General features: G+C 49.3%; 1 protein-coding gene across 6 annotated transcripts in view; it reads right to left on the reverse strand.

The window, feature by feature from the left end:
* The window catches only part of eps8 (epidermal growth factor receptor pathway substrate 8), a 49,573-nt gene that overhangs the window by 9,251 nt on the left and 21,436 nt on the right, over nt 1-18,886 (reverse strand). For 4 of the 6 annotated variants that reach the window (XM_031898064.1, XM_031898066.1, XM_031898065.1 and 1 more), the window contains 10 exon segments: nt 18,033-18,182; nt 15,404-15,486; nt 15,094-15,230; nt 14,046-14,119; nt 13,697-13,817; nt 13,527-13,615; nt 13,313-13,387; nt 12,806-12,954; nt 4,773-4,956; nt 4,562-4,596 (listed from right to left, as the gene is read on the reverse strand). In XM_031898064.1, coding sequence (XP_031753924.1) covers nt 4,562-4,596; nt 4,773-4,956; nt 12,806-12,954; nt 13,313-13,387; nt 13,527-13,615; nt 13,697-13,817; nt 14,046-14,119; nt 15,094-15,230; nt 15,404-15,486; nt 18,033-18,182 — 1,097 coding nt within the window. 6 annotated transcript variants of the gene reach the window in all.

Genomic DNA, 18,886 nt, shown 5'->3' on the forward strand with positions numbered 1-18,886 from the left:
ACTGAGCCAATAGGAAAGATCAGAACAGTTCATCACACTGTGTGCCCTGCTCATTTCTTAGCTGCTTGTTTATGGCAATGCCCAGATAAACAGGGGGGCCCGGGGCACTATATAGAGCACTAGATGTATGCTGTAGGCTTCCTACCATTCCTCAATCATCTTCCAGACACCCCCAACATGAGCCACCAAACAAGCCCAATCATTCCTCTGTCAGAAACCCCCAACATGAGCCACCCAACAAGCCCAATCATTCCTCTAGCAAAATCCCCCAACATGAGCCACCCAGCAAGCCCAATCATTCCTCTAGCAAACCCCCCCAACATGAGCCACCCAGCAAGCCCAATCATTCCTCTAGCAAAACCCCCAACATGAGCCACCCAACAAGCCCAATCATTCCTCCAGCAAAATCCCCCAACATGAGCCACCCAACAAGCCCAATCATTCCTCTAGCAAAACCCCCCAACATGAGCCACCAAACAAGCCCAATCATTCCTCTAGGAAAACCCCCCAACATGAGCCACCCAACAAGCCCAATCATTCCTCTAGCAAAACCCCCCAACATGAGCCACCAAACAAGCCCAATCATTCCTCTAGCAAACACCCCCAACATGAGCCACCCAACAAGCCCAATCATTCCTCTAGCAAACACCCCCAACATGAGCCACCAAACAAGCCCAATCATTCCTCTAGGAAAACCCCCCAACATGAGCCACCCAACAAGCCCAATCATTCCTCTAGCAAACACCCCCAACATGAGCCACCCAACAAGCCCAATCATTCCTCTGTCAGAAACCCCCAATATGAGCCACTAAACAAGCCCAATCATTCCTCTAGCAAAACCCCCAACATGAGCCACCCAACAAGCCCAATCATTCCTCTAGCAAACACCCCCAACATGAGCCACCCAACAAGCCCAATCATTCCTCTAGCAAACACCCCCAACATGAGCCACCCAACAAGCCCAATCATTCCTCTAGCAAACACCCCCAACATGAGCCACCCAACAAGCCCAATCATTCCTCTAGCAAACACCCCCAACATGAGCCACCCAACAAGCCCAATCATTCCTCTAGCAAACACCCCCAACATGAGCCACCCAACAAGCCCAATCATTCCTCTGTCAGAAACCCCCAACATGAGCCACCCAACAAGCCCAATCATTCCTCTAGCAAATACCCCCAACATGAGCCACCCAACAAGCCCAATCATTCCTCTGTCAGAAACCCCCAACATGAGCCACCCAACAAGCCCAATCATTCCTCTAGCAAAACCCCCCAACAAGAGCCACTAAACAAGCCCAATCATTCCTCTAGCAAAACCCCCAACATGAGCCACCCAACAAGCCCAATCATTCCTCATCACAGTATGGGTCAATCATCTGAGTCAGCAGCAAGAGTCCCCCCTCATTCCCAATCATATCATTACGAGGCTCACAAACCAATAATACATACAGTGCATCATTTCTCTGCACAGTCCTGCCCAATGAATAAGCCAGAGAGTTCCACTCTTTACTCAGCAAGATCCACTTTAGAAATACTGGGTTCTGAATCCTTTTTATTCTGCAGCGTGGTTCTTTAGAACTTTTTAAATTAGGTTAAGTGACAATGTTCTGATGGGGCCCAATAAAGTCTCTCCTCGCTATTCTCTACCAGGTGACACAGAACCCTCTCTCCTACACCTGCAGCTCTGGCCCAACCAATGGTCTCATTCTCACATTCTGCCCCCTGCAGCTGATTTCTGCCCCCTATAGACTTCTCTCTCTGCCCCAGAGACCCATGCATCTGCCTAATCCCACATGCCAAATGGCGCCTCTCTCTTTTGGCCCCAGGGCCGGGCTGCCTCTCCCAGGTCCAATACCCTCCTGCAGCTGAATGTAGCCCCCCGACTCTCAATAACCTGGGGGGCCTGCTGATACATATGGAGTCACTTACTGATCTGCAAATAAGCCAACGAGAAACCACAATGGTAGGAAATATTTTTATTGACAAAATGTATGCATTATATAATATATATATCTCTAAGATATGATCAAGTCTCTGGTAAATTAATTATTTTAGGGTTAGATTTCTATAATGTTCATGCAAATGTCTTTAATAAATTAACCTTCCTTATTTCTTTAGAAAACTCTGGCCAAATTCATTAAGGTCCGTTCCCTCCTCCCCATTAAGGTCCGTTCCCTCCTCCCCATTAAGGTCCGTTCCCTCCTCCCCATTAAGGTCCGTTCCCTCCTCCCCATTAAGGTCCGTTCCCTCCTCCCCATAAAGGTCCGTTCCCTCCTCCCCATTAAGGTCCGTTCCCTCCTCCCCATTAAGGTCCGTTCCCTCCTCCCCATTAAGGTCCGTTCCCTCCTCCCCATTAAGGTCCGTTCCCTCCTCCCCATTAAGGATGAATTATTTTGGTTTTATCAAGTCCCATATTCAGTATGGATACTCATAGGGGCAGATTTACTAATCCACGAATCCGAATCCCGAAAGGGAAAAAAATCGTATTGGAAACGAAAATTTTGCAACTTTTTCATCGCCGTCGCGATTTTTCTTATTTGTCGCGACTTTTTCATCGCTGTCGCGGTTTTTTTCGTATTGAGCGATAGTATACGGCGGAAAAACCAATCCGATTTTTTCGCGACGGCGATGAAAAAGTTTCAGGAAAATATACGAAAAAGTCGCAAAAATACCGATCATTATGAAAAAACGCATACAGACGCCTTCGGACCGTCCGTGGATTAATAAATCTGCCCCATAGAGTTGGGGTAAATAAGCCAAATTCACGTGGCAGAATTATAGGGGCACATTTGTACCAGCAGCAGCTTCGTACTGCAGTTATAAAATGCCCCCCACCATATGGCACTTTGTGTTGCTGCTCTGTGAGGTGGCAGCTGGCACGGTGCCCACAGACTGGCATTTTATGAGCTAATTCATGTCAGTGTTGGGCAGCTAGAAAGGCACCGGAGCTTTATAAGAAGGAGGGAAGGGCTGGAATCTCATAGGGTTATGGATTTGTGTCTAATTGCAAGTTGTGGTGCCACTGGGCCCATATGGGCCGGCGCCAATCAGACATGCAGAATTAGGGTGCTGCATGCAGTGGGGCAGGGGACCCAGAAGAAGTGGAAAAGATTTGGCACAAACAAAAGACACATTGAGTCGTGCCCTGGCAATGCTGTTTTTTTTTTGTTCTTCTTTAGATGAAAACGCGCATTAAATGCACAAATTCCACCGCAACCAAAGTTAGCGCTTAAAGCTATAGACATTCCTGCGATGGAAAGAGAAGTACAGCAATCAGGAACATCGCAGACAGTAACCCTAGCAACTAGACCCTGACGCTCAATGGGATCCCCCGTAATACACACGGCTCGCTAGCTCCGCCCAGTACCCGCTGCTCCTGTACTGTGGAGAAGCGTCAGATAATCAGAAGGGAGGAAAGGAGATTTAACCATCAGCAAAGAAAAAAGATTCTTCATTGTAAAGGAAGTCAGACTATCAAATTCCTTAGCGAGTGATACATGAGAGGTGGAGGCAAAGAGATTCAGTACATTGTCCAATCACTGGAGCCGAAAGTGAATCTCACTTTTATAGCGCAAAAAAGGAAAAGAAAATTTCACATTCAGCATAATCATAATTTTCTTTTGACTGTAAGGCGAGGTTGTAATGTAGTAATGAGAAAGGGAGCAACATACAGCAGTTGGTCATGAAATTACTATCTAGAGGTCTCAAAGTGAGTGACTGATGAGTGGGAAAAAAAAACCCAAAAATTTCACAGTCAAGTTACAGAGTTTCATTGCATGATTATATGTGTGATTATATGTGGGATCAGAAAAGAGATCTCACCATCAGCATAGGAAGGGGTTCCTTACTGTAAGGGCAGTCAGGTTATGGGATTCCCTACCAAGAGAGGGGGAATGAGTGATACATTGGGGGTGGGGAGGGAAGGGGATCTCACCATCAGCATAGGAAGGGGTTCCTTACTGTAAGGGCAGTCAGGTTATGGGATTCCCTACCAAGAGAGGGGGAATGAGTGATACATTGGGGGTGGGGAGGAAAGGGGATCTCACCATCAGCATAGGAAGGGGTTCCTTACTGTAAGGGCAGTCAGGTTATGGGATTCCCTACCAAGAGAGGGGGAATGAGTGATACATTGGGGGTGGGGAGGAAAGGGGATCTCACCATCAGCATAGGAAGGGGTTCCTTACTGTAAGGGCAGTCAGATTAGGGAGATTCCCTACCTTTTACTGTAAGATAATGTGTATTTGTGTGTATGTTTTTAATATATAACAATCCTGGAAGGGAATTTTGGGGCTAAGGAAGGAAGGGGTCTGACCAGTACCTGTAGGCAAAGAGCTAAACCCACTCACTTCTGCCCTCCCAGAATCCTTAGTGGGACCAACAGTGCCGCTGGGCTCCGCCATCAGAAAACAAGAGAGAAGCCTTGGGATCCTTCTGGGTCAGGGACTGATTCTCCACAGTTTTCCCTTTATTATTCCCACTGATTCCAGGACCCAATACCCGACTGCCCCCCCACTGCTCTGCTCCCCCCCCCCCCATAGATGCCCCAGAGCTGCACTTACCCCTCCGACGGCGGGTACCGGGACACATGGGAATACTGAAAGGCAAAGTACAAACATTAATCACACTCACACCCACAGGGAACAGGGGAACAGACACTGGGCACAATACACACAGTACACAATCACACACACAGTACACAATCACACACACAGTACACAATCACACAATACACACACAATCACACAATACACACAGAGGATGGCCTCTCACCATATTTGGCACGCTGTTGAATTCCTGTTTGCGCTGCAGCTCCGCAACATTGGCCACAGACTCAGCCAAGTAAGAGAGTTCCTGTTCCTTCGGCGCCGCCGCACAGCCCAGGAGTGGGGGCTCCCAGCCGTTCCTGAAGCGCGGGACATACGGGGGGATAAACTGCTCTTTGGGCCATTCTGCCCTGTAGGGAAATGTACAGTCGTTACAGATAATTCTCTCCAACCCCCCCATACAGGTCTGATCATAACTTGTAAATATGTGGGTTCTACTGCAGCCTCTTCCTATAAACTCTCTGTACAGGCTATGGGCAAACTTAGGGGGCTGTTCCTGCTGAATTGTACTTAGTACAGGGGAAATTTTTGTTTATTGAGTTCTTGCATCCTAATACAATAAAGCTTAAAATAACATAACAAATAAGCAAAAGCATTAAATAGATTTACATGCAGTAAACATAATTAGCTTATCCATAAAACGTATCCGCTTGCTCTGTGGGCAACTGTACAAATGTTACAAAGCTGATGTATAGTCGCACCTGAGCTACACAACGCTGCTCAATTTCCAACTTTAACTCAACTTCAATGAGCGGCTCAGCCTGGCTGGGGGCCACTCTACTATAAACAACTATATACACAAAACATGGCTCTGACTCCAGGAAGACAAAAGATTGGGCTACTCACCTAAAACTGTATGAAGCCCCATCAGAAAAATACGACGAAGGCAAAAATCTAAGGGGGGTGAAAAGAACTAGCCCAACACCAAAGAGACATCAGAATTAGCAAGAGACTCACGGTGGGTCAAACTGAATGCCCCTCCACAGACCCTTCCACCTTGCTTCATCCATCCTTTGTCTCTCCAAAGAGCGTATCTTCCCGAGCTCACCCAGTACCATATCCACCACCACTGGACAGGGGAGGACTTCACGCCTGAGAGAAACCTTGCACCGTGTGTTCCAGGTGTAAAAGCGGACAACAGAGCTGACTAAGAAAAGAGTGCCCAAATCATACCCCCTGTGTCGCTTGAATGCCCCATAGGCCCACTCCTGGTAATTACAACCAGAGAGGCAAGGAATGCCCAAGGCAGCAGAGACTTGTTTGTAAACATCTATGTTAAAGGGGCACTGAAGCAAGAAGTGGTCCATCGTTTCCACTTCCCCAGAGCATTCCTCTCGTGGGCAGTCACGGTCATCAGTGCGTCTGTACTTCAGATTCCCATTAACATAGAGCTTCCCGTGGAAGGAGCGCCAGACGACATCCCTGAGCTTCGGGGGAACCCTTGGGGAATTGACTAAAGAGAGCCCTGATCTCAACACCTCGTCTGGACAGTCTTTCAGGGCCAGTGATGCATGAAAGTAGGAACCCAAGACTCTCCTATCGATGTCCCTTCTTGGAGAAGCCCTGATCTCCCCAACAGACACACACCACCGCCTCATCACCTTCAGACTCACGGCAACATAAGGCGGGAGAGGGGCATGAGGAGCACGCACGCTCTTTACCAAGCCGCCTCTCTTCCAACACTCAAGAAAAGGAAGGGCCCAAACTCTGAAGATCTCCACCCACAAAGGAGGCTTCTCCAACAGGAGGTTGTTATAGTTATACTTAATAAAGGTGTTCACGAAGAACACAACGGGGTTCACCATACCGAGACCCCCTCCTTCCTTTGTAGGTAGGTAATATTTCTTTTGATGAGGTTTGTCTTATTCCCCCATAACAGTTGGAAGAAGAGACCTTTGATCTTAACGTAGAAAGCTTCTGGCAAAAGGCACACATGGCTGAGATACAAAAAGATTGGAATCAGGTAGGTTTTGATAAGATCCACCCTTTCTCTGAGGGTAAATTTCAACCCTTTCCACCGGTTCACCAGAACAGATGCGGTTTCCAACTTGCCCTCCCAAATTTGCTTGGCATAATCGCCATGGCCAAATTCGATACCAAGAATTTTAATTTTGGGCTGGGCCACTGGGAAGACATCCGGAAGATCGAAGGCAGGATCTCCCTTCCCCATCCAGAAAGTTTTGCACTTATTCTGATTAATCAAGGACCCAGAGGCCCTTGAGTAGTCCCTTAGCACCCGTGCCACAGTCTCTGCCTCCTCCCCACTAGACACGACTACTGTGACATCGTCTGCATAAGCGGAGACCTTCAGGGCCCTCCCGGGAGACAGAGGAACCCCTGCTAATGCATCGCACTCTATCCGCCTTATGAGGGGATCAATGGCAAAAACATAAAGCAAAGGGCTCAAAGGACAGCCCTGTCGGACCCCAGAAGAAACCCCAAAGCTCTCCCCGGACCAACCATTCACAAGTGGGAAACTCTCGGCCCCTTTATACAAAATCTTTAGCCAATTAACAAATTTACCCGGAAGACCGTACCTGTCAAGGAGCAACCAGAGATACTCGTGGTTTACCCTATCGAAAGCCTTTGACTGATCCAAAGTCAGCAGATACTTACCCCACTCGCAGATCCTGCACCGCTCTAGGACCTCCCGGATGCCAAGGACAGCGGAAAAGGTGCTGCGGCCCTTCACTGTGCAGTGCTGAGAGGGGGAAAGAAGCCTTTCTGCAAAAGGAAAAAGGCGGTTGAACATGACCTTTGCCAGAATCTTTCGGTCTGTATTGAGAAGAGCGATGGGGCGCCAGTTCTCAACCTTAGACTGGTCCAAACCCTTGGAGAGGAGAATAAGAGCTGAGTGTCTCATAGAGGGAGGGAGTAGGCCCTCTTCCAGGGTGCTATTGAATACCTCTGTGAGACGAGGGGCCAGGACATCAACAAACTGTTTATAAAATTCGGCTGTTAAACCGTCAGGCCCTGGAGACTTTTTGAGGCCTAAGCCTTCAATTGCCTTCCTGACCTCCTCAACTCCAATCTCACACTCCAATTCGTCAAAAGAAATATTCTCATCTTGCAGAATAGGGGTCTCTTCCAGAAAGGAAGACATACTGGCCCGGGAGAGCCCCTGCCCCTTCAGGAGTTTAGCATAGTAGTTCTTAACAACTCTGAGAATACCAGGGACCGAAGTCTCTAGCACCCCAGCCTCATTTTGCAAGCCGTGTATGGACTTGCGGGAAAACACTTCCCGGCAGTTTTGGTAAGGGTCGGGCGAGTGGTGCTTCCCGTAGTCCCTCTCCAAAACCAGGGAAGAGTACCTGTCATACTGATACTCCTTCATGAGGGCACGGACCCTGGCAACTTCCCCACCTTGGGCCCCATCAGACACCAGTCTGTCTAACTTTCTCCTGAGAGATTGGTAGGCACGATCTTTATCAATTTGTATCTTGTTTGCTAGGCCTCGAAAGAGTCCTGCTGCCCTCTTTTTGACCATCTCCCACCACTCCGCCTTAGTGTTGCACAGATCTAATAAGGATTCCTGAGCCTGAAAGAACTCCCTGAAGGACTGATTTACACACTCCTCCCCCAGGAGGGCCGAATTCAGGCGCCAAAGACCCCTTCCCCTCTGAGGGGACTCTGAAACATTCAAGGACACACTCACCATACAGTGATCGGAGAACTCCACGGCTGTCACCTCAGGAGGAGACACTATGAAGTCCTGTTTAACAAAAAACCTGTCTATCCTACTTCTACATGTTCCTCTATAAAAAGTGAAACCCGTGCGGTCAGGGAAGTGGCGAATGTGCACATCCTCTAGGCCGGCCTGACTAACTATGCTATTCAGGTAAATGCTATCGTAGCCCAGCCGACCTGCGGCACCTCCCCTATCCATAGGCCTAGTCACGGTGTTAAAGTCACCGCCAAAAATTATCGGCCGGGCTGTAAAAAGAAAGGGCTTAATCCTGCTAAACAGGTCCCTCCTCGCCTTTAGGGTCTGAGGACCGTACACATTAATAAGGCGAAGATTCTGCCCATTCAGCAGGACGTCTAAGACCATACATCTGCCCATCTCTACCTCAATCACCCGTTTGACTGTTACCTTACTGGTCTTAAAAAGGACCGCCACTCCGCTGTACATCTCGGCCGCAAGAGACCAGTAAGAAGGACCGTGCACCCATTCCTTCTTGGCCCTATGGAGCACCTGAAGATTGCATAATCTGGTCTCTTGCAAAAATAAAATGTCTGCCTCAACTCGGGAGAGAAAAAAGAAGGCCGTGTCTCTTGCACCTACAGACTTAACGCTCGCGACATTAATGGTCACGACGCGTATCGGAGGGGGAACAGCCATTTACAGGGTGATTAAGATGAGGAGGTTTCCACCCTCCTTTTTACCTTCCTATCATCGTCAGAGCATTCCCTCTTTGCAGAGAGACCAGATGGAAGCTTTTCAGCTTCAGCAGGACTTATGTCCTCAAATTCCGAAGAGGAAGAGTTGGCGTTATCAGACTGGCCAAGCTCCCTGTTTAGCTCCTCCTCCTCCTCCAACTCTGCCCTCTCCCCCCAAGATAAAGGAGCAAATCTGTTTACGGATAAAGGAAAGGGATCAGCCCCCTCCTTTGTATGGGCACCCTCTGCCCTCTCCTCTTTCTTTCTGTGATTCCCCCCACTCGAGTTGGTAGCCTTTTGCTTGGCCAAGGTGGCTTTCTGGGGTTCGCCTACTTTGACCCAATCCCCCAATGTGTTGTTAGCCGCACTAGGCCGCTCAGAAGGGGGGGTCTCCTGAACTACCCTTTGGGACATTAGTGACCGTCCACTAGGTTGTCCTCTCCCCCTTCCCCGTGTTGCCCTAACGGATGTGGAGGACTGCGGGGCTTGGGAAGACTGCGGGGCCCGGGAAGACTGCGGGGCCCGGGAAGACTGCGGGGCCTGGGAAGACTGCGGGGCCCGGGAAGGCTGGGGGCCCTGGGGAGGCTGGGGGCCATGGGAAGGCTGAGATGAATTATGGGGGATGAACGGGGGGTCAGGATCAGGCACAGGCTGAGTTTCCCCAACCACCTGACCCTGTGTGGCCTCGGACTCCAGCACCCCCATTTCCTTGTGGTATTCCTCATCAATGCTTTGCCACGACATAGGACAGGAACCATACGCATGGCCGAGCTCTCCGCACAAGTTGCACCGGATGCTTTTGGGACAGTGCTTTGCCACATGACCTACGCCAAGGCACATGGCGCATTTCAGTACATCGCAACTAATACTGAAATGCCTGGTGGAGCCGCACTTCCAACATTCCCTGGGCTGCCCGGGATAAAAGCAGCAGACTAAATCCCGGCCAATGTATGCGGAGCTGGGGATGTGCTGGGTGACATTGCCTACTGTGCGTAGGCGCACCTTAGCCTGCCAGCCCCCCGTCCATATCCCCCTGTACCCAAAGTCCCTCTCCAGCTCCCCTATCACATCCCCATACCTTCTGAGCCAGATCTTAAGGTCTGCGGGGGGGATGGACTCATTCTCTATTAGAATGGTGACCTTGCAGACCCCAGGCCTAGACACGGGCACTGCCCGAAACCCCTCCCACATCCCTGTGGCATCCCTAAACTTTTCCCAGAATTCATCTAACTCCTGGGGCCTCATGAAGCTGATGGTATAATCTTTGAAAACTTTGTTATGCACAAAACAATAAATATCATTTGCAGTGAAGCCCATATCACAGATCTTATCAATAACATTATTTCCCTCAGGCAAGGGACCCTCCCCCTCCCACTGCAACCGCACCACATTCCTGCGCCTCCCCGAGTCTGCGGGGTAGATCCTCCCACGTCGGGGGTAATTCCCCACTGCAGGTTTGTCACCCACACGCGCCCCACTCACTGCCACCTTCGCCACATTCACACTGCCAGGCACTTTAGCCTTGCCACGGACAATATTAGCAAAGCTTTGGCCACTCACTCCCGCCACCTCATTCGCTGCACTCACACCCGCCGCTGTGGCATTAACTGCACCAGTTGGGTCATTCACCCCTGCACCCACAGCACTTGTACCCACACCCACAGCACTCATACCTGCACCCACAGCACTCGTACCCGCACCCACAGCACTTGTACCCACAGCACTCATACCTGCACCCACAGCACTCGTACCTGCACCCACAGCACTTGTGCCCACAGCACTCATACCTGCACCCACAACACTTGTATCTGCACCCACATTCACCTCTTGCACAACAGCATTTGACCCTTGCACAGTTGGACCCGAGCCCCCCAACACTTTCCCCCCACACACATTTACACCCACAGAATTCACATTCCCAGTGCACTCACCAGCCTCAGGCAGTCGCTCACCGATCCCCTCACTGCAGTCACGCCCACGCACACTTGCACCATTGGAAATGGCAGCAGTTGGAATTGCTGAACTACAAGAGTCCGCTGCAGAGTCTTTTGCAGCCGCCTTCTTCCTGCCAGATTTAGGAGCAGGCTTGGTCTTCTTCTTCTTCTTTCCCTTTCGCTGTTCCTCCTGCTGCTCAGCGACTGCAGCTTTGCCTTTATGGTTCCGCTCCGAGTTGTTCCCATCACAACTGGCTTTTTCCTGCTCTGGGAGAGACACAGTAGTGGATGTAGTGGCCTCTGGCTGCTGTGAGATGACACCCTCAGGGCCCGTTAGTTGTTCTGCACCGATATTTGCAGCAGTGTGGCAAACTGATTCCCTTTCAGCCATGTTCTGCGCCGGCTGCCCTACATTCCTCCCAGATGGCAGATTCTCACTTTTCCCTGCTGTAGCCATATTGGCATTTGCTTTGTGTGCCCAACTGGCCAACGCAGCAGGGGCTGACTGCACCCCAACATCCTCAGCTGACTGAGGGGCAGCCTGGGAGACACCCATAGATATAGGCTGATTTTGGGGTGAGGGCAGGACAGGGAAATCAGATTCTGTGTAGACAAAGCTACTTACTTCCAGCTGCTGTTTCTTTTCCTTCGCTTTTACCTTTTCCTTGGGGTCAATATCTTCAATTTCTTCCAAAGAAAAGACCATTTTTTGCGGCCTCAGGGAGCAAGGAGACTCCACCTGCCTGATCTCCCTTAGGAGGCCCGGTGTACCTGAGGGGGTACCAGTGGGGGTACCAGTAGGAGTGCCAGTGGGGATCCCAGGGCTCTTTGGAACTGGCCGGTTTGGCTGGAGGGCCCCAGAGCTTTCAGGCTCCTCATCGCTGGACACCTCAGTAATGGCTCTGCTTCTCAGCGATGCCCTGTATTTTTCCTCCTGGCGCCTCTGCTCCATCTCCCGGAACCGCTCGGCATTATCAAAGGATTCCTTTACCGCGCCGATTCCCTTGCCAAGGAAGTCCAGCTCCCGCTCCAGAGTGCGCTGTTTGTCGCACAGGGCAGCAATCTCTACCTTCTTGCGGGGCCGGGCCAGGCTGTAGGCCTTAGCGCACTCATACCTCTTGGTCTTTATTAGAGATTTCAGAGCCGCAAGCTCAGCCCTTTTCTCCTTAAACTTCTGAATTCCCTTGGCCAGATTTTCCTGGAATCCCGGTTCATGCGGCAGCATGTCAGGGTCAAACCCCGCAACTTGCACTGGGGACTCCGCTTGGGGCCCCTCAGAAACTCCTCCTTCTGCAGAAGCACCCCGAGGCCTAGGTGACTCAGATGAGGCCTGGGGCTTTCCTGGATCAGCATCCTTGGGCGCACCACACCCTCCAGGGCTGCAATTGCTCATGATTGAGCTCAACGAGCACCACACAACCTGCGATCAGCACCCAGCAGCACACACGGTCAGGTGAGCACTAGTGGGCGGTTCCTGCTGAATTGTGCTTAGTACAGGGGAATCCCTATGTGCCATAGTTTTATGGTATCTCTCTGTACAGGCTATGAGCAAACTTAGGGGGCTGTTCCTGCTGAATTGTGCTTAGTACAGGGGAATCCCTATGTGCCATAGTTTTATGGTATCTCTCTGTACAGGCTATGAGCAAACTTAGGTGGCTGTTCCTGCTGAATTGTGCGTAGTACAGGGGGAATCCCTATGTGCCATAGTGTCATGGTATCTCTCTGTACAGGCTATGAGCAAACTTAGGGGGCTGTTCCTGCTGAATTGTGCTTAGTACAGGGGAATCCCTATGTGCCATAGTTTTATGGTATCTCTCTGTACAGGCTATGGGCAAACTTAGGAGGCTGTTCCCAGTATTGGGGTACAAACATGGGGGAGAGTTACCTGTATTTATTCCATGAATCGCCCAACGATGTCCATAATTGTTTCTCCTCTTTGTTGAGAATGAAGTTGAGGAAATCCAGCGAGTCCTTTGTGATAAGGGGGCTTAGTACTGTCCGTGCCAGATCAGGGCCCCCCGTGGCCTCTACCATCTAAATATCACACAGAGAGGAAAGTCAGCGGCAGCCATTCATGCGCACAGCTGGGGTGTGGGGGGGCCAACTGCTGATTGGCTGCATAATACAAGCTAATTGGGGATTGGCTGCTTAGTACAAGCTGATTGGCTGCTCATTACAAGCTAATTGCTGATTGGCTGCTCATTACAGGCCAATTGCTGATTGGCTGCTCAAGCTAATAGCTATGGTTAGAGGGTGGGATAAATAGGAGACACTTTACAGCACAAACCCTGATATATATATATTTATGTTGGATTCAGCTTCTCGTATAAGATGGACACAAAGAATAAATGAGACCCTGGCACGACGAGGGCGGCTGTGATTGGCCACTTACCATGTGAAGTGGAGTGAATAGAAAATGAACCAGTTCGGAGGCGCTGGGGTTCTGAATGTGGGACTTTAGTTTTGCCTAAGGAAGAAACAGAGGATTTTACAGCATTTCCAGCAAAGCGAGACCCTTCGGTACCTCAGTCGGGGGCAGCGGACAGACGATCCCCCCCCCCACACACTTGGCTGCAGTTGGTTCCTGCCACCCAATCCCAACCCACCAGAAGGTTGATCCCGTGCTTGAACTTCTGAAAGCAGTCGACAAACTCCTCCTGAGGCGGCGGTCTCGCCCGCAGGGTAAGGACCCCCTCTGAGCAGAAAGGGAGAAGGAATCAATAGATGGAGGGAGCGAATGCGAAACAGAGATTTGTATAAGGAGAGAGACCCTCACCCCCCGGCCCCTTCTTCTTCTTCCCTTTCTTCCGCTTGGAGAGCTCGGAAAATGCTTCCGCCGCCTTCTGCAGCTTCATGATGAAGAACTCCACGTCGTCTAAAATGTGATTTAGGATTTGCTGCGAGAGAGTCAAAGGGACAATCGTAACCGACTTGGTGAGCGCACGAGCCAGCGTTGCTAGGGTTACGGAAGGTTAAAGGGAAAGTGATCCAGCGCATACAAGTGCTGCTGGTACAGCCGATAATCCCCCCCCCATGCACACAGCCATGTTGGGTTTGTTTGCCCTTTACTCACCCACAAATGCCCCACCCTGCCTACCAAAAGTTCTAAAAAAAAAAAAGCTTACGACATCTCTGTCTATTCGGGCTTCCAACATCTCTGGTGTCGAGTCCTGGTCCAGATTCTGCCGGGATGGGTCGTCTGCAGTACCGGAAAAACGTTAGAAAAGTAGGGTTAGCCGCCAGCGACACATACAGGTATACACCCAATTACCGTATATACTCGCGTATAAGAAAACTGGAAAAACGTATTGACTCGAGTATAAGCCTAGGGTGGGAAAGTTTCAATAATCAAAATAAATACCAATAAAATTACATTAAATGAACTTTTAATATGATGTAGACATTGATATTCTCAGACAATTTCCTTTTTTATGGGATCTCAGTTATTTTGCTTTTTTCCAGCAGCTCTCTATTTGGTATTTTAGCAGCTATCTGGTTGCTAGGAACTTATTTACCCTGGCAACCAGGCAGCGGTTTAAACAAGAGATGGGAATATGAATAGGGGAGGGCCTGCATAGAAAGATAAGTAACAGTAACAATAAAACTGGAGCCTCACAGAGCAATAGTTTTTGGTTGTCGGGGTCAGTGACCCCCATTTGAAAGCTGCAAAGAGTCAGACGAGAAAGGCAAATAATTTAACAAACTATAAAAAAATAAATAATAAAAACCAATTGCAAAGTTGCTAGGAATAGGGCATTCTGTAACATACTAAAAGGTGAACCCCCCTGTAAGTACTACTATTTAGGTAGCAGTGCCCCCTGAGTGTTGGAATAATCCCCCCCCCTATGTCCAGAACATGGCCCACCCCCACAAGCCCTGCCCCTTTCTTCCTTCTAATACGACTATTATGGGGTACCTGCCTCTACTTCCCCTGATGGTGGCCCTGAGATAAATGATAAAATATAATAACAGCTCTGCTTTATGGTTACCAGGGAGACTGACCATAGCAACAAGACTCCATTTAAATGTTCACTTTGGAGAGAGGCAGAGTAGAGACAAATTTAGCTCCAGGGGGAGATGTACAGAGGGGCATTAGGAGGACTGAGAATTCGGGGGGGCACTATTAATTGCTTGTTACCCCCCTATGACCCCCGTTCCCATGACAGCACTTACAGTCGCCGTACTCAGATGCCCACGAGGACCAGGCCGCCACACGACTGCGCACATCCACTTGTGTAACAGATCCAGGAGGCGTGGGGGCCGGTGCCCCGGGGTGTGGGGGGATTTTGTCATCATTCCGAGTAATTGCCCTAAAGCCAAACACAAGGTAGATATTGCGGTAAGACAACTAGTGCCCCAGGGGTCCCTCCGTCCTTTATTGCATATCTGAAAGTAGTCAGCACCAACTCCCCCCCCCAGTATCTGTATAAAATAATGCCCCACTTCCCCCCCCTGCTGCCCCCATGTGGGGTAAATGAGTAACCTGAGGGCCTCTGGGCGCTTTTTCTGCTTCCCTCCTTTGCTGTCGCTGATGGCGCTGTCAATGTCTCGTTGCACCAGGGAAGCCTATGGGAGAGAAGGGAAAGGGCAGGATTAATGAGTGACCCCTAGGGGGCCCCCCAGCACCGGGGTACAACTCCCTCCCCAAACAAAGTGCCGTGTGAGGGTTAAAGCTGGAAATAAAGCAGCGAATGATAATGATGGTTGGAAAGAACTGCAGCGAATCAGCACAATCGCTTTATAGCCCCTCCTGTATCATTTACCCCCAGTGACCTCCTCTGCTCAGGGTAATTTAATATGGTGCTAAATTAAAAAAAGAAAAAAAAATTGTAGAAATTTGCCCCTTGTGATGTGTTAGAGAAGCAATTACCAATCTGAGCTAATTATTTGGGAAAATGAGATATGGGTTTATTGTAAATTATACTCATAGTGTGAAACAGACATAACGGCAATAACCCCTCGTTAATTACAAATGGACTCCGCCCATATCCATATACTGTATTTTTATAGTACATATGGATTATACTTACCCCCCCCCCCCATCTTCCTAACCCCTATTATTCCATGGATAGGGCAGACAAGCAATTGCCCGCAACTAGGGTCACAGAACCCCTCAGTGACTGCTAATATCCTTATCATTTACAGTAGGGGGTACATTATCCCTTATAATACATGAGTGATACTCAGAGTTCCCTGTATAACTCAGCCTGCAGCCTTGTGCCTTTATATGGGGGGCACAGAACCCCTCAGTGACTGCTAAGATCCTTATCATTTACAGTAGGGGGTACATTATCCCTTATAATACATGAGTGATACCCAGAGTTCCCTGTATAACTCAGCCTGCAGCCTTGTGCCTTTATATGGGGGGCACAGAACCCCTCAGTGACTGCTAATATCCTTATCATTTACAGTAGGGGGTACATTATCCCTTATAATACATGAGTGATACCCAGAGTTTCCTGTATAACTCAGCCTGCAGCCTTGTGCCTTTATATGGGCACAGAACCCCCCAGTGACTGCTAATATCCTTATCATTTACAGTAGGGGGTAGCCGACTGCCACTCATACAGGATTTTCACCATTTGCAAACCATCTCATGAACATGTTTCTAATTACAATTAATCACAATATTATGAGAAGATTTCAGTTCAGCCAAAGCCTCTCTCTCACCTTTAGTCAAATAAAGGAAATTTCAGTTTTCCCCTTTTAGTCCAAAGACAAGAAATCCAGAAATCTACCCTCAGAATGAGCATGAATTGCCCCGGGTAACAGGCAGACTTGGCTCTCCCCCCCCCCCCGTGCCATCTCTCTGGGTATAAGGGTCAGTATTCAGGCAGAACTATAAGGACCAGCCCCTGGGCCGTAACTTTATACCTAAATCCAAGAGAAGCCGTTTGGTCTGAGTCCGACTGCCGGACTGTCCAGCCTCTGGGGAGTCACAACATATCCCTCAGACTCCAGTTTCTTCTTCCACTCGATCTGACTCCCCTTTTTCCCCTTCCGGGCAATGCTCCCCGCCCCATCTGGCAGATGCTCGGTGCTGTTACTTGCCCTCAGGTATTGGTTGCCCCAGGGGCTACTGATATTTGCATGTACATTTTTCATGCGTTTAGAACATCTCCGAGCAGCTACCAAGCTGGGGGTTAGGGTTACACTCAGAGAGGTTTCAGGTTCCTTGGCTCCATGATCCCTTAGCGCGAGGCCGAGGAGCAGGACATGTTCTACATAATACAATATACATTTATATCTATATCACACAAACAGAATTATCTATGGCAGAAAGAGAGCCAAGGGCCAGTCCTGCTCCATGTGAACCTCAAACCCGGCACAGACAATGGCTTCCGGCTAATTACACTCAGTTCCTCGGCCTCTCCAGCAATAATTCCCATCTCATAAGATTCCGTTTCAGCCCAGAATGGAGCTCATTAAAAGATTCTGCTCATGAACCATAGAAATGTTCTATCTTGGGGTTCCTCCCAAGCCTTTCTAGCCAATCACCCTCCTCTTCCATCTATCAATCCATTAAATCTCACTTAACATCACATCCCACCAAGAGATCCACTCAGCAGCTCCTGAAATAAAGGAGAGAACTTTTCTGACTTTCTACATCCAAGCGGTTTCTTTGGATGAGTCCCATCGGCCAACAAACATGTCCCTCAACGCATAGACATCTGCAAAGAATTATCCTTCCCACCTTCTATACAACATTGCCCACTAAACCCATCTTGTAAAGGGGTCTCAATAAATCTCATCATCTTACAATTCTACGTAAGGGGAACAATATGGCGGCTCCCACAGAATCGCATGGTTGTGTGGATAAAATGCTCTTACAGGTTCCTATGGGAAATGGCCGAGACCCTGCTAATATTCCCTCACACACGAGGGGCAGCAGAGCAGAAATGGAAGCCTAAATGTGATTGGTGCAGGGCAAACTCCAAGGTATAAACATGAAGTGAAATAAATTATATAAAATAAGCATCGAGCGATTGGACAGGTGCAAACAGGCAGTTAGGAAGCGTGCAAACACACACGCACACGTGCAAAAGGAAAGTGTATGGTGTAACACACAAAGTCAGACTGAAAAGCATGCCCAACTGCAAGTCGTGCCTTACCTTGATCTCATCACACTGGAAGAGGTGGAGATCAGCTTTGCTTTGCGCCGGCTCTTTGCACACAAGGGCAAGGATGGAGTCGTAGCGACAGGCGTTCATGACTGCTTGGCAATGCTGGACGCTACTTAATGGGAAATTCTCTAGTTCACTCTGCACAGAAAGGAAAGGATACTCACTAGGCCCATCAGAACCCCTTCCGGATAGGTTTGTTGGGAATGTCTGGGGAAAGGGTGCCAGCTCAGAGGGACAGGACACTCAAAGAGGAAGAAGCCTCTTGAGTAATTAAATGGTTAATAAGTAAGTGGATGGGAACAGTCCATAGAAATAACAATCATTTTCTCAGATCCAACAGGTAAGGTCCAGAAGAAGACAGAAAAGCAATTTGTCAGCAGCAAGTGGCACACACAGGAATAGCCCAAGGAGAACTTACAGCCCATTAGGGTCTCAAGGAGAACTTACAGCTCATTAGGGTCTCAAGGGAACTAACAGCCCATTAGGGTCTCAAGGAGAACTTACAGCCCATTAGGGTCTCAAGGAAAACTTACAGCCCATTAGGGTCTCAAGGAGAACTTACAGCCCATTAGGGTCTCAAGGAGTACTTACAGCCCATTAGGGTCTCAAGGAGAACTAGCAGCCCATCAGGGTGACAAGGAGAACTAGCAGCCCATTAGGGTCTCAAGGAGTACTAGCAGCCCATTAGGGTCTCAAGGAGTACTAGCAGCCCATTAGGGTCTCAATGAGAACTAGCAACCCATTAGGATCTCAAGGAGAACTAGCAACCCATTAGGATCTCAAGGAGAACTAACAGCCCATCAGGGTGACAAGGAGAACTAGCAGCCCATTAGGGTCTCAAT

Source organism: Xenopus tropicalis, chromosome 3 (assembly GCF_000004195.4).
Source record: "Xenopus tropicalis strain Nigerian chromosome 3, UCB_Xtro_10.0, whole genome shotgun sequence".
Lineage (NCBI taxonomy): Eukaryota > Metazoa > Chordata > Amphibia > Anura > Pipidae > Xenopus > Xenopus tropicalis.